General features: G+C 54.6%; 2 protein-coding genes across 5 annotated transcripts; one reads left to right on the forward strand and one right to left on the reverse strand.

Moving 5' to 3' along the window:
- Positions 1–867: 867 nt before the first annotated feature.
- On the forward strand, positions 868–6,729 carry ANKLE1 (ankyrin repeat and LEM domain containing 1). 4 transcript variants are annotated; one of them, XM_008987488.4, is made up of 9 exons: positions 868–986; positions 1,061–1,213; positions 1,659–1,764; positions 1,895–2,030; positions 2,256–2,993; positions 3,119–3,296; positions 4,193–4,352; positions 4,460–4,589; positions 5,732–6,729. In XM_008987488.4, the coding sequence occupies exons 1-9, from the start codon at positions 925–927 to the stop codon at positions 5,902–5,904; spliced, it is 1,836 nt and encodes a 611-aa protein (XP_008985736.4). In that variant the 5' UTR covers positions 868–924; the 3' UTR covers positions 5,905–6,729. The 4 variants fall into 4 exon arrangements, with proteins under 4 accessions (XP_008985736.4, XP_035141159.3, XP_078217886.1 ...); XM_035285268.3 differs by having other exon boundaries at positions 2,256–2,915; XM_078361760.1 differs by having other exon boundaries at positions 2,256–2,324.
- Positions 6,730–11,693: 4,964 nt separating this feature from the next.
- On the reverse strand, positions 11,694–22,167 carry ABHD8 (abhydrolase domain containing 8). The gene is made up of 5 exons (XM_003735511.6): positions 22,009–22,167; positions 19,719–20,487; positions 14,795–14,965; positions 14,408–14,624; positions 11,694–12,398 (listed from the first exon to the last, which is right to left on the reverse strand). The coding sequence occupies exons 2-5, from the start codon at positions 20,477–20,479 to the stop codon at positions 12,228–12,230; spliced, it is 1,320 nt and encodes a 439-aa protein (XP_003735559.3). The 5' UTR covers positions 20,480–20,487; positions 22,009–22,167; the 3' UTR covers positions 11,694–12,227.
- Between the last annotated feature and the right edge of the window lie 1,816 nt (positions 22,168–23,983).

The raw sequence follows: 23,983 nt of genomic DNA on the forward strand, positions 1-23,983 counted from the left end.
CTTAGAGCATCTTGCCTTAGTGTCATTCATTTCACAATGTCACCCCAGGTTCACACTTCCGACCTGAGAGGCATTAGTAAAGGAATTAAGATCATCTATGAATAACTAAGATCACATATGAATAACTAACTACTACCGTTATGTTTCTAGTTACTCTCTTCTTCATTATTTATATGGAAACAGGCTGAGGCCTTTTGCTCCTGCCTTGGCGCTTATGGATCTCCCTGCTACAGCCCAGGCTGGAGTGCAGTGGTGCAATCACAGCTCACTGTATCCTCAAACTTCTAGGCTCAGGAGAACCTCCCAACTCAGCCTCCCAAGTAACTGGAAACACAGGCACAAGCCACCACACCCGGCTAATTTTTTGTATTTTTTGTGGGGACAGGGTTTATCCAAATTTCCGAGGCTGGTCTCGAACTCTGGGACTCATGCACTCCTCCCGCCTGGGCCTCCCAAAGTGCTGGGATTACAGGTGTTAGCCACCGTGCCAGGCCGAAGCCTCTCATAACGCCGTGCGCCCTCCAAGAGGCCACCCTGGCAGAAGATTTTCCGAGACCTAATGCCCTGGGCACCCCGGACTTTCCTCATCGTAGCTCCACCCACTCGAGCATGGGGCGTTCGTGTTTCCCGTTTTGAAATGAGATAATGGCACACCCGGTGGCATCCTCCCGCCCAGGCTCTTATCGGCGCCCCCAGCCCCTGCTTGAGGGCCTCTGGTTGTTGTCTTGGGCCCCTGCGGACACTAATGCGCTCGAATCCCGATGTGGGCCCCGGTGCGGCGCGGGACAGCCTCGTTGGGAACCCTGCTCAGCCCTGGGGGGGGGGCGTCCGGAGCCGAGGGGCGGAGCGGCGCATGCCCACAAGTCCGCCGCGGGAAGTAGGAAATCAACTGGCCGGGTGGTGCGCTTCGAACCCGGCCAGGGCATGTGCTCCCCGGCCCGCCTGGCGCGCGGGTTACGGGAGGCGCTGCGGGAGGAGGAGTCCTGGTGAGGGCGGGGCCGGGGGCGGGCCAGGAGTGGGGGCCTTTGGCCGGGGTCCACTCTAACCCTGGTGTTTGCAGGGCGGTGGAGGAGCTGCTGCGCCGCGGGGCTGACCCTAATCTGGTGCTGGAGGACGGCGCAGCGGCCGTGCACTTGGCGGCCGGAGCCAGGGACCCGCGCGGGCTGCGCTGCCTCGGGATTCTACTGTGCCGAGGCGGGGACCCCAACGCTCGGTAAGGCGGAGCCTGGGCCCGCGGCGGGGTCTCCAGAAGCCGAAGTTTGGGATTCCGGAAAGGGACGCCCCACTATCCAGGGCCAGGGCCTCAGGGCCCGAGGGTGGGGTTTGGGAGATCTTGGGGAGGGAACTTGGGGGGTCCAAGGGCAGGGGCTAGGGCTCGAGGGAGGCGCTGGGGTCCCAGACCGAGGGCGGGGAATGGGACGGCGCTAGGACCAAAATGAGGATCAAGGGTGCAGATCTGGGGGTGGAAGCTCCAGGGTCAGACGGAAGAGGTTTGGGTCCTGGCCGGAGGTCGTAGCTTCTAGGTCCCAAGGGCAGTGTCCCAGGCTGGACAGTGGAGATGGGGGCCGAGAACTAAGACTCCGGGTCCCCAGAGTGGAGATTGGGGTTCCTGCCGGGAAGCTGAGTCCGCAATGACCCCTTTTGCGCTGCTGCCCTAGATCTGTGGAGGCGCTGACACCGCTGCATGTGGCCGCCGCCTGGGGCTGTCGCCGTGGCCTGGAGCTGCTGCTGAGCCACGGAGCGGACCCGGCGCTGCGCGACCAGGTTGGCAGGCACTGCGCGGGCAAAGAAAGGCCGGAGAGCCCAGAGGGAGGGAGGGAGGGAGGGAGGGAGGGAGGGAAGGGAGGGAAGGGAGAAGGGCCTCGGACGCCCCCTGCTGACCGCGCCGCTGTAGGACGGACTCCGGCCGCTGGACCTGGCCCTGCAGCAGGGCCACGTGGACTGCGCGAGAGTCCTGCGGGATCTCCACACGCGGACCGGGACCCGGACGATCGGGGCAGAGACCCAGGAGCCGGATCCTGCGCCTGGCAGTGAGTAGGGCCTGCGGGGCTGCTGGGGCTTGACTTCTGCCCCAGTCTCTGGCATCCACTGTTTCCCCACCCCACCCATTGGTTGTGACTGTCTCATGTCCACTGTCTGTGGCCAGCTCTTTCTGTCTCAGATACTCTGATGTTCTTTTTCTGTCTGTCTTATCCTATTCCTGTCCCTGTCTCATCCCTCCTCCTCCCCTCTCTGGCCCTCACTCTCACCTGAAGCCCCGGGCCTCTCTGGACCTCCCGATGAGACGCTGGACTCCATCGCACAACAAATGCAGCCATGCAGAGGTGACAACAGGGACATGGGCTTGGATGTTGACCCCGGACGCCCCAGCCTCCCTGTTCCCCTTGAAATTGTGGACAAAGATGGGAGCTCAGCATCCCCTCCAGGGCACTGGGATAGTGGCTCCGATGCCTCTTTCGTCACTGCATTTGAGGTCTCTGGAGCCGAGGACCCAGCCTTGGACACTCCCTCCTGGGCTGGTTCATTGCTACGGACCAGGCAGGGGCTCCTGCATGTTGTCCGTGCCACCCAGAGGGTACCTAGGTCTCAGGGCACAGAGGCAGAACTGAATACCCATCTGCAGGCGCTGACTCTGACCCCACCAAATACTGCCAGCTTCCAGTCCTCCCCCTCCTCCACGCCTCTCCTGGACAGCATGCCAGCTTATAGCCCCCCACAGACACCACCCCCTGGAGCCTCTAACTGCCACTGCCTTCGGGAGGACGAGGCATCCATCGATAGTGACGTGGCCATGCTCTGGCTGACAGAGGACGAGGCAAGCTCTACAGGTGGCAAGGACCCTGTTGCCCCTTGCCAGCACCTGCCAGTGCCCACTCTGTGTGACCTAGAGTTGCTGCAAGGGCTCCGAGCGCTTGGTGAGAATCCTGGCCCCGTCACACCCTTCACCCGGCAGTTCTACCTCCAACGGCTGCAAGAAGCCCAGGTTGCCCCTGGTTAGTCTGTCCCGGGCACACAGAATCCAGGGAGCCTCCAGGAATCTCCTGGAGAACGCTGGCTCTCCATCCAACTTTCCTCCTCATCTTATAACCATCCTTCCTCCATCTCCCTTGACTCGCAGGCCCAGACTTTGCAGGACACAGCCTGGAACTGGCTACAGCCCTGCGGACTGGCCGTATTCCAGATGCCCAGGCAGACGAAGACGCATTGGCCCAGCAGTTTGAGCGGCCAGATCCTGCCAGGAGGTGGCGGGAGGGGGTCGTGAAATCTAGCTTCACGTATCTGCTGCTGGACCCCAGGTACTCAGGGTAGGAAAGCCCCAGAAGTAGAAGGTAGAAAATTTGGGAATTGGCTTTTATTTGCTGTGTGGCCTTAGGAAAGGGACTGGTCCGCTTTCATCAGCTTTTTTTTTTTTAGAGACAGGGTTTCACCATGTTGGTCAGGCTGGACTCGAACTCCTGACCTCAGGTGATCCACCCTCCTCAGCCTTCCAAAGTGCTGGAATTACAGGCATGAGCCACTGCGCCCGGCCCTTCTTTTTTTTTTGAGACGGAGTCTTGCTCTATCGCCCAGCTGGAGTGCAGTGGTGCAATCTTGGCTCACGGCAACATCAGCCTTTCAGGTTCAAGTGATTCTCCTGCCTCAGCCTACTGAGTAGCTGGGACCACAGGTGTGCACCACCGTGCCCGGCTAATTTTTGTATTTTTAGTAGAGACAGGGTTTCACCATGTTGGCCAGGCTGGTTCCAAACTCCTGACCTTGTGATCTGCCTGCCTTGGCCTCCCAAAATGCTGGGATTACAGGCTTGAGCTACCACGCCTGGCCTCTTTTTTTTTTTTGAGATGGAGCATCACTCTGTCACCCAGGTTGGAATGCAGTGGTGCAATCTTAGCTCATTGCAACCTCTGCCTCCTGGGTTCAAGCGATTCTTGTGCCTCAGCCTCCCAAGTAGTTGGGATTACAGGCATATGCTACCATGCCTGGCTAATCTTTTTTTAATAATTTTAGTAGAGTAAATTTCGGAGAGTTTCACCACGTTTGCCAGGCTGGTCTTGAACTCCTGACATTGTGAGCCGCCCACCTCGGCCTGGGAATACAGGCTGAGCCACCACGCCTAGCCATGTTGTGATTTTAAAGACTGTCACTGGGGACCGCTCTGTCTACTTTTCCCTGTCTGAGCCACCCACCACATCAGGGAGACTCAGGATCTGCCAGCCCGAGCCTTCTCACTGACCCCAGCTGAGCGCCTTCAGACCTTCGTCCGTGCCATCTTCTACGTGGGCAAGGGGACGAGGACCCGGCCGTATATCCACCTCTGGGAGGCCCTTGGTCACCGTGGGCGGACAAGAAAACAGGTGTGAGAACGAGGATCAGGGTCCAGCAAGGGCATTCAGGCCATGGGCAGGAAGAGGATGGAGGGGATTGGGGGGCTGACCCCTGACTCTGCCCTGGTCCCCCCCAGGCCTGCCCCAAGGTGCGTCACATCTTGGACATCTGGGCCAGTGGTTGCGGCGTTGTCTCCCTACATTGCTTCCAGCACGTGGTCGCTGTGGAGGCTTATACACGGGAGGCGTGTATTGTGGAAGCCCTAGGTGGGTACCTGGTGCATAGGATGGGGGTCATATGAGGGCATTTTTCCTTCTGAGGGGTGTTCATTTGTTGACTGAGCAATTATCGAGCACCAACTTGCCGGGTGCGGTGGCTCACACCTGTAATCCTAGCACTTTGGGAGGCCGAGGCGGGTGGATCACCTGAGGTCAAGAGTTCGAGACCAGCCTGGCTATCATGGTGAAACCCCATCTTTAAAAAAAATTTTTAAAGGCCGGGCATGGTGGCTCACACCTGTAATCCCAGCACTTTGGGAGGCCAAGGCGGGTGGATCACGAGGTCAAGAGATCGAGACCATCCTGGTCAACATGGTGAAACCCCGTCTCTACTAAAAATACAAAAATTAGCTAGGCATGGTGGTGCGCACCTGTAGTCCCAGCTACTTGGGAGGTTGAGGCAGGAGAATTGCTTGAACCCAGAAGGCGGAGGTTGCGGTGAGCCGAGATTGTGCCATTGCACTCCAGCCTGGGTAACAAGAGCGAAACTCCATCTCAAAAAAAAAAGTAAATAAAAAAAATAAAAAAGAGCACCAACTTTATACCTGCATGTATTTTACTCCATGGGTTTATTCCCACTCAAGAGCAATACACATTGGGTTTGCTGTCACATGCTTTTTTTTTTAAGCCTGGCTAATTTTGCATTTTTAGTAGAGACGGGGTTTCACCACGTTAGCCTGGCTGGTTTCGTACTCCTGACCTCAGGTAATCCGGCTGTCTCAGACTCCCAAAGTGCTAGGATTACAGGCATAAGCCACCGAGCCTGGCTGCTGTCACATACTTTTTTGTGTGTGTGTGAGAGTCTATTGCCCAGGCTGGAGTGCAGTGGCTCACTGCAGCCTCTGCCATGAAGGTTCAAGCAATTCTTGTACCTCATCCTCCCATGGATTATAGACACATACCCACTATCCCATGCCAAGCTAATTTTTGTATTTTTAGTAGAGACAGGGTTTCACCATGTTGGCCAGGCTGGTCTCAAACTCCTGGCCTCATTTGATCTACCCACCTCAGCCTCCCAAAGTGTTGGGATTACAGGCATGAGCCACTGCACCCAGCCTGCTGTCACACTTCTGCTGGATGGGGAGGGGTCCCTATGGCTGCCCCTCTCACTCTACATCCAATTTCTCCAGGGATCCAGACACTCACCAACCAGAAACAAGGGCACTGCTATGGAGTAGTGGCAGGCTGGCCACCTGCTCGTCGCCGGCGCTTGGGGGTACACCTGCTGCACCGCGCCCTCCTTGTCTTCCTGGCTGAAGGCGAGCGACAGCTTTGTCCCCAGGACATCCAGGCCCGGGGCTGAGTGCTGGGGAATTGGCCATCCAGCCTGGGAAGAAATGTTGGAATGTTCCAGCTGCCCTGTGCTGACAGCAGCCCCCATCTCTGGTTTCAGAGGGGTGTGTGTGTGTGTGAGTATGTGTGTGTATGTATGTGTGTGATGCAGGGAGCACCAGGGCAGATCTCCCCCAAGCTGAGAGAGGACTTTATTACAGATGTTACTGCTGGAGAGGTAATGAGTAGTGAGCTCTCCATCATGGGAGAAAGACAAGTAGGGAAGCAGAAGGTGCTTTGGAACAGTCGGTACTTATGTCAGGGGCGTTTGAACCTGGCCCACTCCATCTTGAATAGGAGCTGGGTGAAATAAGGCTGAGACCTACTGGGCTGCATTCCCAGACGGTGAGGGCATTCTAAGTCACAGACGACATAGGAGGTGGGAACAAGAGACAGGTCGGAAAGACCCTGCTGATAAGACAGGTCGCAGTTGCTGGGTGCTGTGGCTCACGCCTGCGATCCCACGCCATAGACAGGATAGCTTGAGCCCAGGAGTTCCAGACTTGCCTGGGCAATACAGCAAGACCCCGTTCTCAAAGAAAAGAAAAGAAAAGAAAAAGGTTGCAGTAAAGAAGCTGTGATTTGGGAGGGCCCACCTCGCCCTCCCAAAGTGCTGGGATTACAGGCCTGAGCCAGCGCGCCCGGCCCCTTTAATTTCTTAATACATTTGCTTTCACTGTACTCTGAACTTGCCCTGAATTCTTTCTAGCGTGAGATTGAAGAACCCTCTGTTGGGGTCTGGATCAGGACCCCTTTCAAAATATCTAATAAAGCCCCCCATTCACCCCCTTCCTGGTAACACTTTCGCAGTTTGGTCCCGTCAAAATGGATAGAGTCTGACTTTACCTCCCAGACACAGGACACCCCCACATGGCGGGATGAACTGGGGGATCCTCAGGTGCACTCAGGGTATCTACCTAGCTTGAGAGCAAAGTTCACTGCTTCCCAGCTGTGAGACCTCGAATCAGTATTTATTTATTTATTTATTTTTGAGACAGAGTTTCACTCTTGTTACCCAGGCTGGAGTGCAATGGCACAACCTTGGCTCACCGCAACCTCGGCTCACCGCAACCTCCGCCTCCTGGGTTCAGGCAATTGTACCTCAGCCTCCTGAGTAGCTGGGATTACAGGCACGCGCCACCATGCCCAGCTAATTTTTTGTATTTTTAGTAGAGACGGGGTTTCACCATGTTGACCAGGATGGTCTCGATCTCTTGACCTCGTGATCCACCCACCTGGGCCTCCCAAAGTGCTGGGATTACAGGCTTGAGCCACCGCGCCCGGCCTCGAATCAGTATTTAATCTGTCTGAGCCTCAGTTTCCTTCGTTGTACACTGGGGCAGTAAGGAGGTCCCATTCCTGGGAAGTCAGTGGAGGGATTAAATGTGGTCACGTGGGGGCTGGGCATCATGCCTGTAATCTCAGCATTTTGGGAGGCTGAGGCAGGAGGATAGCATGGGCCCAGGAGTTTGAGAGCAGCCTGGACAACATAGCAAAGACTATCTCTACAAAAAGTAAAAACATTAGCTAGTGGTGGGTGGGCCTGTGGCCCCAGCTGCTTGGGACCCTGAGGTGGGAGGATTGCTTGAGTGTGGGAGTTGGAGGCTGCAAGGAGCTGCGATCACAGCACTGCACTGCAGCCTGGGGATATCGAGATCCTGTCTCTTAAAAAACCAAAATTTAAGCAACAGGCGCAGCGGCTCACGCCTATTATCCCAACACTTTGGGAGGCCGAGGCAGTCCGATCACGAGGTCAGGAGATCGAGACCATCCTGGCTAACACGGTGAAACTTCGTCTCTACCAAAAATACAAAAAAAAAAAAAAAATTAGCTGGGCGTCGTGGCACGCACCTGTAATCCCAGCTACTCGAGAGGCTGAGCCAGGAGAATCGCTTGAACCCAGGAGGCAGAGATTGCGGTGAGCCGAGATCGCTCCACTGCCCTCCAGCCTGGGCGGCAGAGCCAGACTCCGTCTCATAAATAAATAAATAAATGTAATAATCCGATTTCGTAGCGATGCTATGCGACTTCAGACCGTTCGCGTGCAAAGATCTTCAGTAAACACGAAGCAGCCATCCTGGTGAGAAGCCAGCGGTCTGGTTACGGGAGGGCGGGCGGGGTAGCGGGGTCTAGGGCATTTAAGCTTCTGAAAGCCGCTTTTTCAAAGGACCCAGTGGATTTAGGGACTTGGAGAGATCCGCGGCCTTATTGGCTCCAGGACCTGCCCGTCATCATGGCGCTTTAGCCAACCAGGTCCCGCAGGGGGCGGACTGTGACCCGGGCCGCGGTTCCACAGGCCTCGCCACTGCTGAGCCCCACGCTGCTCCTGGGGGAATGGCTGGTATTGTGGTTGGGGGTCCAGTCTCTGGAGTGGGTTTCGGCTTGACTACTTGTAATCGAGCTGAAGAAACTGCTCTCTGAGCTTCACTTTCCTCAAGTGTAAAACAGGGGCCCGAACGGTGGCTCACTCCTGTAATCCCAGAACTCTGAGAAGCCGAGGCAGTTGTACATACACCTGAGGTCAGGGGTTCAAGTTCAGCCTGGCCAACAGGGTGAAACCCCGTCTCTATAAAAATACAAAAATTGGCCAGACACAGTGGGAGGTCGAGGTGGGCGGATCACAAGGTCAAGAGATGGAGACCATCCTGGCCAACAAGATGAAACCCCATCTCTTTAAAAAAAAAAAAAAAAAAATTACTCGGGTATGGTGGTGGGTGCCTGTAATCCCAGCAGCTACTCGGGAGGCTGATACAGGTGAATTGCTTGAACCCGGGAGGTGGAGGTTGAAGTGAGCTGAGATTGCACCACTGCATTCCAGCCTGGGTGACAGAGACGAGACTCCATCTCAACAAACAAACAAAGGCCGAGCAAGGTGGCTCACGCCTGTAATCCCAGCACTTTCGGAGGCCAGATTATGGGGTCAGGAGTTTCAGATCATCCTGGCTAACATGGTGAAACCCCGTCTCTATTAAAAATACAAAAAAATTAGCTGGGCACAGTGGCGCGTGCCTGTAATTCCAGCTACTCAGGAGGTTGAGGCAGGAGAATTGCTTGAATCCAGGAGGCGGAGGTTGCGGTGAGCCGAGATCGCACCATTGCACTCCAGCCTGGGTAACAAGAGCGAAACTCCGTCTCAGAAAAAACAAAAAATTAGCCATGTGTGGTGGCATGCGCCTGTAGTCCCAGCTATTCAGGAGGCTGAGGCAAGAGAATCGCTTGAACCCGGGAGGTTGAGGTTGCAGTGAGCCAAGATCGTGCCATTGCACTCCAGCCTGGGCGACAGAGACTCATCTCAAAAACAAAAAGAAAGAAGAAGAAAAGAAAAAAAAACAAGTAAAACAGGAATGCCACCCAAGTGCCAAATTGAATAAAGCCACAGGAGTTATGACACTGTGCCATCACCCCGGAATACATAAACAGAACTTTGGCAAACAATCCAGAGCCTCCAAAAGACTCAAAAGAGATGGCATTTGTCTAACGCAGTTTCCCAATCTTGGTCCTAATGACATTTGGGGTTGGCTTATTCTTTGCTGTGGGGTCTGTCCCATGCAATGCAGGATGACGAGCACCCCTCACCTCCATCCACTAGAAGCCAGCAGCACCCATTCACCCCAACATGGCAATTAAAAATGTCTGCAGAAGCTGCCAATGGACACCATTGCCCCCGGGTCTAAACTAAAGATGGAGCTCACAAACCAGTGGGGAAGGGACAGAATGGAAAGAAAGATTTCATCCCTCCCCACATAATTCACACAAACCGCAGATAGGCCTACATATATATGCACCAGAATAAAATGTAGGTGGGGTGCCGGGGCTCACACCTGTAATCCCAGCACATTGGGAGGCCGAAATGGGAGGATCACTTGAAGCCAGGAGATTTTTAAATTTAATTTCTTTGCTTTTTTATTCTTTTCTTTTTGACCACTGTCAGATTTTTTTTTCTTTCTTTTTTTTTTGAGACGTAGTCTTGCTCTTGTGTCCCAGGCTGAAGTGCGGTGGCTCGATCTCAGCTCACTGCTACCTCTGCCTCCCCCGTCAAGCGATTCTCCTGCCTCAGCCTCTCAAGGGATTACAGGTGGCTGCCACCACACCCACCTAATTTTTGTATTTTTAGTAGAGATGCGGTTTCACTGTCTTGGTGAGGCTGGGTTTGAACACCTGACCTACCTGTCTCAGCTTCCCAAAGTGCTGGGATTAGAGGTGTGAGCTACCTTGCTTGGAGGCCAGTAGTTGAAGACAAGCCTAGGCAACATAGCGAGACTCTGTTGCTACAAAAAATATAAAAATTAGGCCAGGCACGGTGGCTCACGCCTATAATCCCAGCACTTTGGGAGGCCGAGGCGGGTGGATCACGATGTCAACAGATCGAGACCATCCTGGTCAACAAGGTGAAACCCCGTCTCTACTAAAAATACGAAAATTAGCCGGGCATGGTGGCACGTGCCTGTAATCCCAGTTACTCAGGAGACTGAGGCAGGAGAATTGCCTGAACCCAGGAGGCAGAGGTTTCGGTGAGCCGAGATCGCTCCATTGCACTCCAGCCTGGGTAACGAGCGAAACTCCATCTCAAAACAAAAAATATAAAAATTAGCTAGATGAGGAGGCACACACATATAGTCCTAGCTATTTGGGGGGCTGAGGCAGGATTGCTTGAGCCTGGGAGGTTGAGGCTGCAGTGAGTTGTGATCACATCAGTGCACTCCAAGCCTGGGTGACAGAGCAAATTCCTGTCTCAAAAGAAAAAAAAGAAAAAGAAAAGCCAGGCATGGTGGTTCATACCTGCAGTCCCAGCTACTCAAGAGGCTGAGGCAGGAGATTTGCTTGAACCTGGGAGGCAGAGGTTGCAGTGAGCTGAGATCTCACCATCGGTGACAAGAGCAAAACTCTGTCTCCAAAAAAAGAAAAGAAAGAATAATAGAGGCACAAATGCATGGACTGGGGCTGAAAAGTCCCTCAGCAGGACATAAAAGGAAAAGACAGATTTGGTGGTTTCAAAAGAAAATTCTTCATGAAAAAGGTGACCCTAAATCAAGTTGAAAGGTATAGCATGGGGATAGTAAAAGGTCCTAACTTGCTGGGCGGGGTTGGGCGAGGGAATTCAGTGAACCCGTGGGTGGCAGGAACTCAACACACAGCCTGGAATCCAGTGGGCCCTCAATTATGGCAGCTCTAATTCCGTGCAGTGCCTACTACCTAAACCTCAGTTGGATCTCTTCCGGCCAGGGAAGGGCTCATCTCTTTTTTTTTTTTTTTGAGACGGAGTCTCACCCTGTTGCCCAGGCTGGAGTGCAGTGGCAAGATCTTGGCTCACTGCAACCTCCACCTCATGAGTTCAAGCGATTCTCCCGCCTCAGGCTCCCCGAGTAGCTGGGACTACAGGTGCGCACCACCATGCCTGGCTCATTTTTCTATTTTTCAGTAGAGCCGGGGTTTCACATTGTTGGCCAGGCTAGTCTCGAACTTCTGACCTCAGGTGATCCTCCCGTCTCCGCCTCTCAAAGTGCTGGGATTTTGAGAGCCACCATGCCCGGCCGGGCTTACCTCTTGATAAGTTGCCTCCTGCCCTAGGGATACTGTCCAAGGAACCTCTGCCTTCTGAGGTGGAAGGGGAAATTCAGGAAGCTAACCTGGATCCCCGGCATTGTCAGAGTCCATCCTGAGTGCGAGGCACCAGGCTGAGCCCATTCTACAGATAGGAAAACTGAGGCTTTGGGCAGTGAACACCCTTCTCTATGGTCACCCAGCAGCAGGTCCGGAGACTCAGATTGTCACTTCTCTTTATTGAGTTACAAGTTGAGATGTGCAGGTTCGGTGGCGCCAGCCCCCCCATCCCTCCCGCCTTGGGCAAAAATAGCTCCCAGCGCCGAGGAATGTGGGGTAGGGAGGGTCTTGGGCAACGGGACGGGGCCCCGAGGGTCCCTGCAGGGCTCGTGGGTCCCGGGATCAAGCACGGCTGACAATGAAGACAGAGAGCGGGGTGGGGAGCCTGCCTCGGCCTTGGCGTTGGGGGGAAGGTGAGGAAGAGCTTCTGTACAAGGTCATCTTCCGCAAGGGTCCGGGCTGCGGCCCCGAAACGCCGATGGGCACCGCGGGACGGAAGCAGAGAGCGGAGTGTCCGCTGGGCTCCCCCGGATGCCACGCCCCGCCCAGCCAGCCTGGGGGCGTCTCCCTGACCTGGCCACGCCCACCGGAGCGAAAGGCCCGCCCAGGTGGTCTGCGCTGCAGACCTGGCGCGGGCTCCGGCCTCTCCTGCTGTGGCTGTGCTCACCAAGCGATGCCCCGCCGGCCTGGCGGCTACTTCTTATCTTCTAGAGGCGCCGGCAGTGGCTCGGGCAGAGCCCTGGGCGAGGGCTCGGGCTCCCAGAGCAGGAATTCGTGGAGCAGCGTGTTGACCGTCTCGGGGCATTCCAGCATCACCATGTGGCTGCCCTCGTCGATGAGCTTCAGGAATGCCAAGAGCAGGATCTGCCGAAGACGCGGGGCTCAGGATAGGCGGGGGCAGGAGGGTGGGGCGAGAGGCCAGGCTTCCCTGGGACTCCGCCAACCACACGTGGCCCGCAGCATCCAAGAGTCCCTCTTCCCATCTATCCTGCCTCCCTCCACTTCCCCCCGACGGAGAGCTGGAGAATGGCCTGGAGAATGGCCTGTTGCCCCTGCGGGAGCCCAACTAGTATTCAGGCATCCAGCATTTATTAAGTGCCTACAGTATGCCCGGAGGAGGATTTTCTTTTTCTTTCTTCTTTCATTCATTGATTCATTCATTCTTTTTCTTTTGCAGCCTCCAAAGTAGCTGGGGTTACAGGCATGTACCACCACGCTTGGCTAATTTTGTATTTTTTAGTAGAGATGGGGTTTCTCCATGTTGGTCAGGCTGGTCTCGAACTCCTGACCTCAGGTGATCCACCCGTCTCGGCCTCCCAAAGTGCTGGGATTACAGGTGTGAGCCACCACGCTCGGCCTTTTTTCTTTTTTCTTTTTTAAATTTTTTGAGATGGGAGTCTCGCTCTGCCACTCAGGCTGGAGTACAACAGTGCGGTCTCCGCTCACTGCAACCTCCACCTCCTGGGTTCAAGTGATTCTCCTGCTTCAGCCTTGTGAGTAACTGTGATTACAGGTGCCTGCCACCGCGCTCAACTAATTTTTGTATTTTTAATAGAGACGGGTTTCGTCATGTTGGCCAGGCTGGTCTCCAACTCCAGCTCAGGTGATCTGCCCACCCTGGCTTCCCAAAGTGCTGGGATTACAGGTGTGAGCCACCGCGCCCAGCCAGGAGGAGGATTTTCTCAACGTCAACTCTATCAACATTAGGGGCTGGATCACTGTTTGGTGGAAGGGGGGGGTGATGGAGGGGGTGGGTAGCTGGTGTGGGGGGTGCTATCCTGTGCATTTGTAGAGTGTTCAGCAGCATTCCTTAGCCTCCACCCACCAGATGCCAGTAGTACCCCCTCCCCCTCAGTCATGACACACAATTAATGTCTCCATGCATTTCCACGTGTTCCTTGGGGACAGACTCCTCCTTAGTTAAGAATCATTAGTCCAGGCCGGGCGCGGTGGCTCACGCCTGTAATCCCAGCACTTTGGGAGGCTGAGGTGGGTAGATCACGAGGTCAGGAGTTCGAGACCACCCTGGCCAAGATGGTGAAACCCTGTCTCTACTAAAAATACAAAAATTAGCCGGGCACCTGTAATCCCAACTCCTCAGGAGGCTGAGGCAGGAAAATCGCTTGAACCCGGAAGGCAGAGCTTGCAGTGAGCCGATGGTGCCACTGCACTCTAGCCTGGGCGACAGAGCAAGACTCCATCTCAATATAAATAAATAAATAAATTAAATAAAAACCACCAGCCCAGAGCTTTTTTTTTTTTTTTTTTTTTTTAAGAAATAGGGTCTTGCTCTGTCGCCCAGGCTGGAGTGCAGCGGTGCGAGCATAGCTCACTGCAGCCTTGAACTCCTGGGTTGAAGAGATCCTCCCCCCTCAGCCTTCCAAGTTGCAGCCATAATCAGTGTGAACCTACCGGGCTAGTATCTAGGTCTATTCTAGGTGCTAAGGATCCCCAGACCCTTTCTAATCTGAACTGGCTAATTAGAGTTTCTAATCTAAACATCCCCTGGTGCCCCTCTCCTAGAATTATATAGGTCACTGGTCTCTTACACAAATCCTCTGCTGTGAGGAGAGCCTTCTTACATGCGGCGGGGACAGTACATAATTGCTAACACCTGTCCAGGGCAGCCCAAGTTTCTAGATTCTACATAATGCTCCTGTTTGCTTGGGATCAGAATGCAAGAAAGCATCTAGAGACCACGCCCCCACTGCGGCCACGCCCCCACTGCGGCCACGCCTCCGGGAAGAAAGCATGCCTAGCAAATGATACTGTGCCCTCCTCCCATCCCCCTCCCCCGCCCACGCAGAGGCCAAGGCCCCCCCGAGGGCTGCACCCTGGGGATTTGTAGCTGTGGCGCGGGTGCCCGCCTCTACCTCGGCCATGCGCTGGTCTTCCTCCACGGGCACAAACTTATCGTGCATGCCGTGGACAAGCAGGACGGGCACGGTGAGCTCGGCGTGGTAGACCTCGTCACCCTCGGGCCAGTACTGTCCGCTCATCATGGCCCGCAGCACGAAGGATGACACGTTGAAAGCGTTGCCCTCTTTTAACAGCTGCTTCTCCTTGGCTCCTTGGCGGGCGAAGCCGGCCCTGGTGGTGGTGGAGGCACTGCTAGATCCCCTCATGCCAGCCTGGCTGCCACGGGGTGCCGGCGATGCCAGCCCTAGTCCCAGGGGTACAGCTTCCCCTCCCACCCAACTCGGGGAGACGCTTGGGTTCACCAGGGCTAGCATCATGGTCTTTGGGGTGGGGGCACTCACTTGAGGAAGCTCCAGGCCAGGCAGGGCGACAAGCAGTGCAGAACGCAGGCGGGCATGTTGAAGATTGAGCAGAAGCTGGGCTCCAGCGCCGTAGGGCCCCCGCCATTGATCATGATCACCTTGTGCACTAGGTCTGGGTACTCGTGTGCCAGGAATGTGCAGAAGGAGACACTGCCCAGAGCAAATGGGGTAATGGGGAGGATTGAAGAAAGGCGGTCAGCAGGGTACAGGCAGTGACCATTTTGTTTTGTTGTTTTTATTTTCGTTTGAGAGGGGGTCTCACTCTATTGCCCAGGCTGGAGTGCAGTGGCCTGATCTCAGCTCACTGCAACTTCTGCCTCCCTGGTTCAAGCAGTTCTCCTGCCTTAGCCTCCAGAGTAGCTGGGATTACAGATGGACACCACCACGTCCGGGTAATTTTTGGATTGTTAATAGAGACGGGATTTCACCATGTTGGTCAGGCTGGTTTCAAATTCCTAACCTCAAGTGATCCACCCACTTCAGCTTCCCAGTGTTAAGATTACAGGTGTGAGCCACAGGGCCCAGCCTTGTTTTTATTTTTGAGACGGAGTCTCACTCTGTTGCCCAGGTTGGAGTGCAGTGGTGCGATCTTGGCTCACTGCAACTTCTGCCTCTCAGGTTCAAGTGATTCTCCTTCCTCCGCCTCCTGAGTAGCTGGGAGTACAGGCATGCACCCACCACACCTGGCTAATTTTTGTGTTTTTTAATAGACAGGGTTTCAGCATGTGGGTCAGACTGGTTGAGAACTCCTGATCTCAAGTGTTCCACCCGTCTTGGTCTCCCAAAGTGTTGAGATTACAGGCATGAGCCACTGGGCCTGGACTGGTTTGTTTTTGAGACAAGGCCTCACTGTCGCCCAGGCTGCAGTGGTGCACTGCTGTGATCATAGTTCACAGCAGCTTCGACTTTCTGGGCTCAAGTGATCCTCCCACCTCAGCCTTCTCAGTAGCTGGGACTTACAGGCATGTACCACCATGCCCAGCTAATTTTTAAAATTTTTTGTAAAGAGAGCTTCTTCTCATGTTGCCCAGGCTGGTCTTAAACTCCTGGACTCAAGTGATCCTCTGGTGTTAGCCTCTCAAAGTGCTGGGATTACAGGGGTGAGAGCCGTGAAACCTGGCTTGGTGAGGGGGTTCATGTCCTCCCCTTACACAGAAGGCATGTCCTTGAAAGTCAAGATTCTTTCCCTGGGGTCCAAGGACACCTGAAGGGGTGAGGGATGGATGGGGCATATCAAATACCATGAAATTGTGAGATTGAGTGTTGAGGGTGAAACTTATTTTGAAGAGAGAATCTAAATCCAGAACTTTCACCAATCTTTCCTGCTCTGTCACCAGGCTGGAGTGCAGTGGTGTGATCTTGGCTCACTGCAACCTCCGCCTCCGAGGTTCAAGCGATTCTCCTGTCCCAGCCTCCTGAGTAGCTGGGACTACAGGAGCGTACCAACATGCTCAGCTAATTTTTTGTATTTTAGTAGAGACGGGGTTTCACCACGATGGCCAGGATGGTCTTGATCTCCTGACCTTGTGATCTGCCCATCTTGGCTTCCCAAAGTGCTGGGATTACAGGTGTGAGCCACCGCACCCAGCCAGAGACTTTTCATTTTAATTTAAAAAAATTTTTGGCTGGGTGCGGTGGCTCACGCCTGTAATCCCAGCACTTTGGTAGGGCAAGGCAGGTGGATCACAAGGTCAGGAGTTTGAGACCATCCTGGCCAACATGGTGAAACCCCGTCTCTACTAAAATACAAAAAAATTAGTCGGGTGTGGTGGTGTGTGCCTGTAATCCCAGCTACTTGGGAGGCTGAGGCAGGGGAATGGCTTGAGCCAGGGAAGTGGAGGTTGTAGTGAGCCAAGATCACACCACTGCACTCCAGTCTGGGTGACAGAGTGAGACTTTGTCTCAAAAAATAATAATAATAATTATAGAGATGGGGGTCTCACTATGTTGCCCAGGCTGGTCTCAGACTTCTGAACTCAAGTGATCCTTCCACCTCAGCTTTCCAAAGTGTTGAGATTTTAGATATGAGCAACTGTGCCTGGCCCTCATCAGATTCTTAAAGTCACCATGACCCGGAGAATCACTTGAACCCAGGAGGTGGAGATTGCAGTGAGACGAGATCACACCACTGCACTCCAGCCTGGACAACAGAGTAAGACTCTGTCTCAAAAAAAAAAAAAAATTGCTATCTGACCCTTTAAGGAAATGTCCAGCCACTGCTGTAACGAGGACACGATACAGACAGGAGTCAGGCAGACCTGACTGTGTCAGGGACCTGCTGTGTGCCCTTGGCCAGGTTGCTTCACCTCTCTGAGCTTCAGCCTCCACATTCCTGACCTCACGGCATTGTTATGGGGTCATGGGAACAATTGTAGGTGGGTGCTCATTTAATCAGAGGAATCATCATAATCATCAACTTTTGAGGATGTTATCATATAAACAAATAAGAGTTGTTACCTCTTAGCTTGGATTCCTTTCTTTTAGATACTTATGTAACTTCTTTGTTCTCTTTTATTTTTTTTAGTTTACTTTTTAATTTTTTGTAGACATGAGACCTTGCTATGTTGCCCAGGTTGGTCTCGAACTCCTGAGCTCCAGCAATCCTCCCACCTCAGCTTCTCAAAGTGTTGGGATTATAGGTGTAAGCTAACATACCTGGCATTTATTTCTTTTTCTTGTCTAATTGCATAGGCTAAAATCTCTAAAACAGTGGTGCTCAACCTGTCTGACTGTTCCAATCTTGCCTTTCTTCCTCAATAAGGAAGAGAATGAGGCCACTTCATAGTGGTCAAGCCCTGGGGACCAAGTCTTACATGGAGGGGTTCTTGGTAAGTTTTAGGTTGTATTATCTGCTCTTTAAGCAGGAGTGAATTACAGCAACCTATGCCTTTGTAAACACCTAGAATTTCCGGGATTCCAATGAACCATTCCTGAATGCACAGGGATCTCCAGGGCAGCTGATTTTTGAACTTAGTCTAAGGCAGTGGTTCTTAGCCAGGAGTAATTCTGCCCACCAGGGGACATTTGGAAACTTCTGAAGACATGTTTGACCATCATGATCAACACTAGATGATTGTGTAGTGGCATCAAGTAGGCAGAAGCCAGGGATGCTGCTAAACATCCTACAGCCTAGTGCTGAGATTGTTTGTTTGTTTTCTGGGACGGAGTTTCACTCTTGTTGCTCAGGCTGGAGTGCAATGGCGCGATCTCGGCTCACTGCAACCTCCGCCTCCTGGGTTTAAACAATTCTCCTGCCTCAGCCTCCCGAGTAGCTGGGATTATAGACACCTGCCACCATGCACAACTAATTTTTTGTATTTTTAGTAGAGATGGGGTTTCATCATGTTGGCCAGGCTGGTCTCGAACTCCTGACCTCAGGTGATCTGCCCACCTCAGCCTCCCAAAGTGCTGGGATTACAGTGTGAGCCACCACGCCCAGCCCCTGGTGCTGAGATTGAGCAACACTACTTTTTTGTTTTCTTGCGGAGTCTTACTCAATTGCCCAGGCTGGAGTGCAGTGGTGTGATCTCGGCTCACTGCAATCTCCGCCTCCCAGGTTCAAGTGATTCTTCTGTCTCGGTCTCCCGAGTAGCCAGGATTACAGGCATGTGTCATCATGTGCAGCTAATTTTTTGTACTTTTAGTAGAGATGAGGTTTCACCATGTTGGCCAAGCTGGTCTTGAACTCCTGACCTCAAGTGATCTTCCTGGTTTGGCCTCCTAAAGTGCTAGGATTACAGGCGTGAGCCACTGTGCTTGACCTAAGCAATGCTGCTTTAGAACAATGTGAATAAGGCCGGGCACGGTGGCTCACGCCTGTAATCCCAGCACTTTGGGAGACCAAGGCGGGTGGATCATGAGGTCAAGAGATCGAGACCATCCTGGTCAACAAGGTGAAACCCCGTCTCTACTAAAAATACAAAAAAAATCAGCTGGGCACAGTGGTGCGTGCCTGTAATCCCAGCTACTCCGGAGGCTGAGGCAAGAGAATTGCCTGAGCCCAGGAGGCGGAGGTTGCAGTGAGCCGAGATTGCGCCATTGCATTCCAGCCTGGGTAACAAGAGCGAAACTCCGTCTCAAAAAAAAAAAAAAAAGAAATAGTGTTTCACCAGGTTGGCCAGTATGGTCTCGATCTCCTGACCTCGTGATCCCTCTGCCTCGTCCTCTCAAAGTGCTGGGTTTACAGGTGTGAGCCACCGCACCCTGCCTTTTTTTTTTTTAAAGAGAGACAGGGTCTCCTCATGTTGCCCAGGCTGGAGTGCAGTGGTGTGATCACAGTTCACTGCAGCCTCAACCTACTGGGCTCAAGCGATCTTCTGCCTCAGCCCCTCAAGTAGCTGGAACTAGATGCCTGCGCCTCCTCACCTAGCTACTTTTTGTCCTTCCACCCCCCCCCCAAGACAGAATTTCACTCTCCTTACCCAGGCTGGAGTGCAATGGCACCATCTCGGCTCACCACAACCTCTGCCTCCTGGGTTCAGGCAGTTCTCCTGCCTCAGCCTCCTGAGTAGCTGGGATTACAGGCACGCGCCACCATGCCCAGCTAAATTTTTTTGTATTTTTAGTAGAGACGGGGTTTCACCATGTTGACCAGGATGGTCTCGATCTCTTGACCTTGTGATCCACCTGCCTCAGCCTCCCAAAGTGCTGGGATTACAGGCTTGAGCCACCGCGCCCGGCCTCTTTTTGTTCTTTTTGTAGAGCAAGGGTCTCCCTATGTTGCTCAGGCTGATCTCAAAGTCCTTCCCTGAAGATATCCTCCTGCCTTGGCCTCCCAACGTGCTGGGATTATAGGCGTGAAAGTCAGCCACAGCACCTGGCCTGAAAACTCGGTATTCTGTGACTGTCAGTCCCTTCTGCCCCCCATCCCTCACCCCCAACCCACTTGCCAGGGTTCGCTTACCCATAGGAATGACCAATGAGCACATTTCGCTTCTTGGCATAGCGCTTGAAGATCGCTCGCATGTCCTCAGCCAGCGCGTAGAAGGTATAGGCTGCGGCCACCTGGGGCGCGGAGCTGGCCCCGTGGCCGGCCAGGTCGGGAGCCACGACTTCATAGCCTAGGCGTACAAAGAAGTCCAGCTGCTCCTTCCAGATGGCCAGGGAGCCGCCGACACCATGTATGAAAAAGAGCACCACGTCGGCCTGGGCGCCTTTGCAGCTAGTGATGCGCTTCTCACAGTCAATGTGGATGGTCCTCTTGGGGCGCCGGGCTCGCCGCCGCCGCCCACCACTGCCACTGCCGCTGCCGCTGCCGGCACTGCCGGGAGCCGAGCGGCCATCGCTGCCCGCCGGGTCGGCCAGCTCCACTTCCAGGGCGGCCGGCGGCTCCCCAGAGCCATTCTGCCCGTTCAGGAGGTCGGCTCGAGGGGCTCGGCCCAGGTTTTCCACCAACAACCTCCCATTGCGGTACACGGTGATGCGGCGCTGACAGCGGACCAAGCCGGAGAGGTCCCCCTGGGCGGCATCCGAGGACGCGGATGATGGTGGAGGTGGGGCAGCGGTCGGGGCGGGTCCTGCATGCTTCACCCGCAGCACGCGGCCGGGCTTGACCTCTACAAAGGTGTAGCCATCGCTGGACTCGACGCTCTCCAGGGGCCCCACCGCGTTGGGGGGCGTGCCCAGCAGGCAACAGAAGATACCGTCGGTCACCCCGGTCAGCATGCTGTGTCCTGTGGGTGGGGACAGCAGCCAGCTCAGGTGCTGTCTCAATAAGAACCCTCCACCCTGCAGCACCCACTCTCTGAGCCCTGGGAGAACCCTTCCAGACTCCAGTTTGGGGAGCGCCAGAGCAAGTGTGCCACGATTTTTTGCTTTTGTTTTTTTGTATGTGTGTGTTTTGAGACAGTCTGGCCTTGTCGTCCAGGCTCGAGTGCAGTGGCACGATCTCGGCTTACTGCAGCCTCCACCTCCCAGGTTCAAGTGATTCTTCTGTCTCACCCTCCCGAGTAGTTGGGACTAAGGGCGTGAGCCACCATGCCCAGGTAATTTTTGTATTTTTAGTAGAGATGGGGTTTCACAATGTCGGCCAGGCTGGTCTCAATCTTCTGACCTCAGGTGATCCACCCACCTTGGCCTCCCAAAATGCTAGGGTTACCGGCGTGAGCCACTGCGCACTAAGATGCTTTTCTGGGCAGTGCCTTCATGGCTGTCAGACACCCTCCTGGGCTACCCTGGTCTATCCTCAGAGAGAGAGCCTTGGGTATGGCTTACCCGGTAGGGTGTCCACAGAGAAGGTGGTGGGGTCTGGTGGGGGATGTTCCTTAAAGAAGGGGACATTGTGGCAGATGTGGCCCAGCCCTGGAGACACCCCCTCCCCACCACCTGGAGTTTATACCATTTATGGCCTCCCAACTCATTCATTCAGGTATGCACTCACTAACTCACATATCCTATCCGAGTGCTTCCTAAGGCATCTCAAATGTGCAAATCTTTGGTGAGCCCCCAGCGAGTCTCCTGGCTCTGAATTTGATCCAAAAAGGTGAGGCCTTGGGGGAGGGGGCTGGGGACTGAGCCACAGAAAGTCTTGCTTAGCTCCCCTACCTAGACCGGGGTGAGTCCGGGTCTGTTTCACCGAGGGCCAAGCTGAGGCCCAGACACTCTGAGAGGAAGCTAGACTCTGAACTCCCTCCTCCGTACCCTGGGTGCTGGGGATCTGCCACACAAGTCCCCGGCAGACGGGGGAGGTAAGGCCCTGGCTGGGGGCCTCCGAGCCTCCATCCCACTCCTTAGGACACCCCCGCCCCCGTGTCCATGGCAACCACAGGCCGTTACATAACCTAAGGGGGGATACCCGAGCACTGCACCCCCATTGTCTAGGTGTCTAGGGCCTGGAGATGGGGCCAACTGCCTTCCTGCTCCCCAACCCAGGTTGGGCGCCGCTAAGGTAACGCACGGCGGAGACTGAGCCTGCAGTGGACCCAGGCATACCGGAGTGGAAGCAGGCCGTGCCCCCCACCTCGAGTGGGGCCCTAATCCCGGATTGCGGAGGGCAACGCACAGGCGCCACCCCAGGCCCGCTTCCCTGCGCCCGGCCCCCGCCTTCCAGGTGTTCGTCATCCCTGCCGCGGGGTCCAGCCCACTGGGCTCCGTGGCTTCCTAGGAGCCCAAACGCGGGGTTGGTGGACACCAATCCTCCGAAGTGAAGGCCCCGGGGCTTCGATCTCTCCTTTTGGGGCCCGCTCCCCGCTCACCTCATCGAGGGCCGCGGGGCCCGGGTCGGGGCTGAGAGGGTCCCGGGCGGAGAAGCCAGCGTCCTCCTGCTGGTGCCGTTTACATGGTGGCGCGGTGTCAGTCCGGGTGAATCTACGCGGGCGGGCACCGGCCCCTGGCGGTCAGCGGAGGGGCATCCCGCGGCCGCGGAAAGAACCGGCCCTTTAAGTTCCTCCCCCGAGTAGGCGGAGCCGCGTACCGACGAGCGGTCACCTCGGCCTATCCCAGCTGCGGACTGACCTGGCCTAGTTAGGCGCCCAATCAGAGGTGACAGTTCTGGAGTGGAGGCGGGCTCTGCGAGTAACAGCCCCGCCCCTTTTGGGGTCTCTCCGGGGCGGGGGGGAGGGATTGGGCCCGGCTCTAGGCGGAGAAGAGGTTTGCAGTGTGGGGTCTGCCCGACGCCTGGGAGTGCATGGCCGGGGCCCTTTCTCTGCAAATGGTTCTCCCAAGCCCCTGCCTTGGGCCCCTGCCTTTGAATTGCCCTGTTCCTCTCCAAACGAGGCCCCAATGCTCTGTATTGACCTTTCTAATCTAGAAGCAGACTCCAAGATCTTTTTCCAATCTCCGGTAGTGAAACTGAGGCTCTTAAGGAGCAAAAGAGCATAAATCAAGCAAGGGGCAAAGCTGGGGCTTGAACCCAAGACTGTGTGATTCCAGCACCTGGGAACCATTATTCGCTGACCTTCCCCACCCCCTTGATTTTTGGTAGGGAGGAGGTCTCAAACTCTGGGCCTCAAGCAATCCTCTAGCCTCAGCCTCCCAATGTGCTGGGATTACAGGCGTGAGGCATCATGACGGGCTTCTCTAAAGCTTTCAAGGGAAGTCTTGGTGCTAGAGTAATTAGGGAGTTTGAATTTCATAATCAGTAGATTTAACCTATGGCTGCCATGGTTCTGAGGGCTGAGAGCCAGAGGGAGGCATCCCAGTTCTGCGATCCTGGCGGGGCTGCGGTAGACCCCCAGAAGAGCCCATCTCTTAAATCCAGCCTCTGCCCTTTGCTGATGCGTGACCTTGGGTAAGTCACTTCACTTTCCTGAGCCTGTTTATTTCCCTATGAAATTAATCCTCTGATAAGTCTGCTACTCGGGCAAAGTACTCATCATAGTGTCATGCATATAACAAGTGCTCCATATATTATGGGCACTATTGCGGTGGTGATGTTTTGCTAAATGATGCTGCAGGTAGGATGGTCTTTGGAGGATGAAGGGTTAAATGCTCCTTGCTGCTTGGCCACTCCCATCCTCTGGAATTTGCTGCCAGGGCTGGATTCGGTCCAGCCACCCACTCTTGTCCACTAAGGGCACTTCTGTGAGACTATACCGTTTATTCATTTAGCAAACACTTCTCTGTATGAACCCCAAGCTGGTACTTGTAGAGATACAGCCCCAGTCCTGGCCCTTGTGGAGCGCCTGAACTTGAGGGAGAGTTAAGGAAAGGCAGTTGGGCCAGAAGAATGGACAGGGGTTGAGAAAAGAGGACTATTTTTTTTTTTTAAGACAGACTCTTGCTCCGTCGCCCAGGCTGCTGACGTGCAGTGGTGCTATCTCAGCTCACTGCAACCTCTGCCTCCCGGGTTCAAATGATTCTCCTGTCTCAGTCCCCTGCGGAGCTGGGATTACAGGCGCCTGCTACCTCCCCCGGCTATTTTTTTGTATTTTTAGTAGAGGTGGGGTTTCACCATTTTGGCCAGGCTGGTCTCGAACTCCTGACCTCCTGATCCGCCCACCCTAGCCTCCCAAAGTGCTGGGATTACAGGAATGAGCCACAGAGCCTGGCCTCTTTTTCTTTTCTTTTCTTTTTTTGAGACAGGATCTCACACCATTGCCCAGGCTGGAGTGCAATGGTGCTATCATTGCCCACTACAGCCTGGATCTCTTGGATTAAGGGAATCCTGCCACCTCACCTTCTGAGTACCTGGGACTATAGGTGGTTGCGACCATGTCCAGTTAATTTTTT

Source organism: Callithrix jacchus, chromosome 22 (genome assembly GCF_049354715.1).
Source record: "Callithrix jacchus isolate 240 chromosome 22, calJac240_pri, whole genome shotgun sequence".
Taxonomy (NCBI): Eukaryota; Metazoa; Chordata; class Mammalia; order Primates; family Cebidae; genus Callithrix; species Callithrix jacchus.

Excerpts from the sequence above, each read along its gene's own strand:
- ANKLE1 (XM_008987488.4), top strand. The coding sequence starts at position 925 with ATGTGCTCCCCGGCCCGCCTGGCGCGCGGGTTACGGGAGGCGCTGCGG. Across the intron at positions 987-1,060 it reads CTGCGGGAGGAGGAGTCCTG|GGCGGTGGAGGAGCTGCTGC; the intron begins GTGAGGGCGGGG and ends TGGTGTTTGCAG. Across the intron at positions 1,765-1,894 it reads ACCCGGCGCTGCGCGACCAG|GACGGACTCCGGCCGCTGGA; the intron begins GTTGGCAGGCAC and ends GCGCCGCTGTAG.
- ABHD8 (XM_003735511.6), bottom strand. The coding sequence starts at position 20,479 with ATGCTGACCGGGGTGACCGACGGTATCTTCTGTTGCCTGCTGGGCACG. Across the intron at positions 14,966-19,718 it reads CTCATTGGTCATTCCTATGG|TGTCTCCTTCTGCACATTCC; the intron begins GTAAGCGAACCC and ends TGCTCTGGGCAG. Across the intron at positions 12,399-14,407 it reads AAGACCAGCGCATGGCCGAG|ATCCTGCTCTTGGCATTCCT; the intron begins GTAGAGGCGGGC and ends CGTCTTCGGCAG.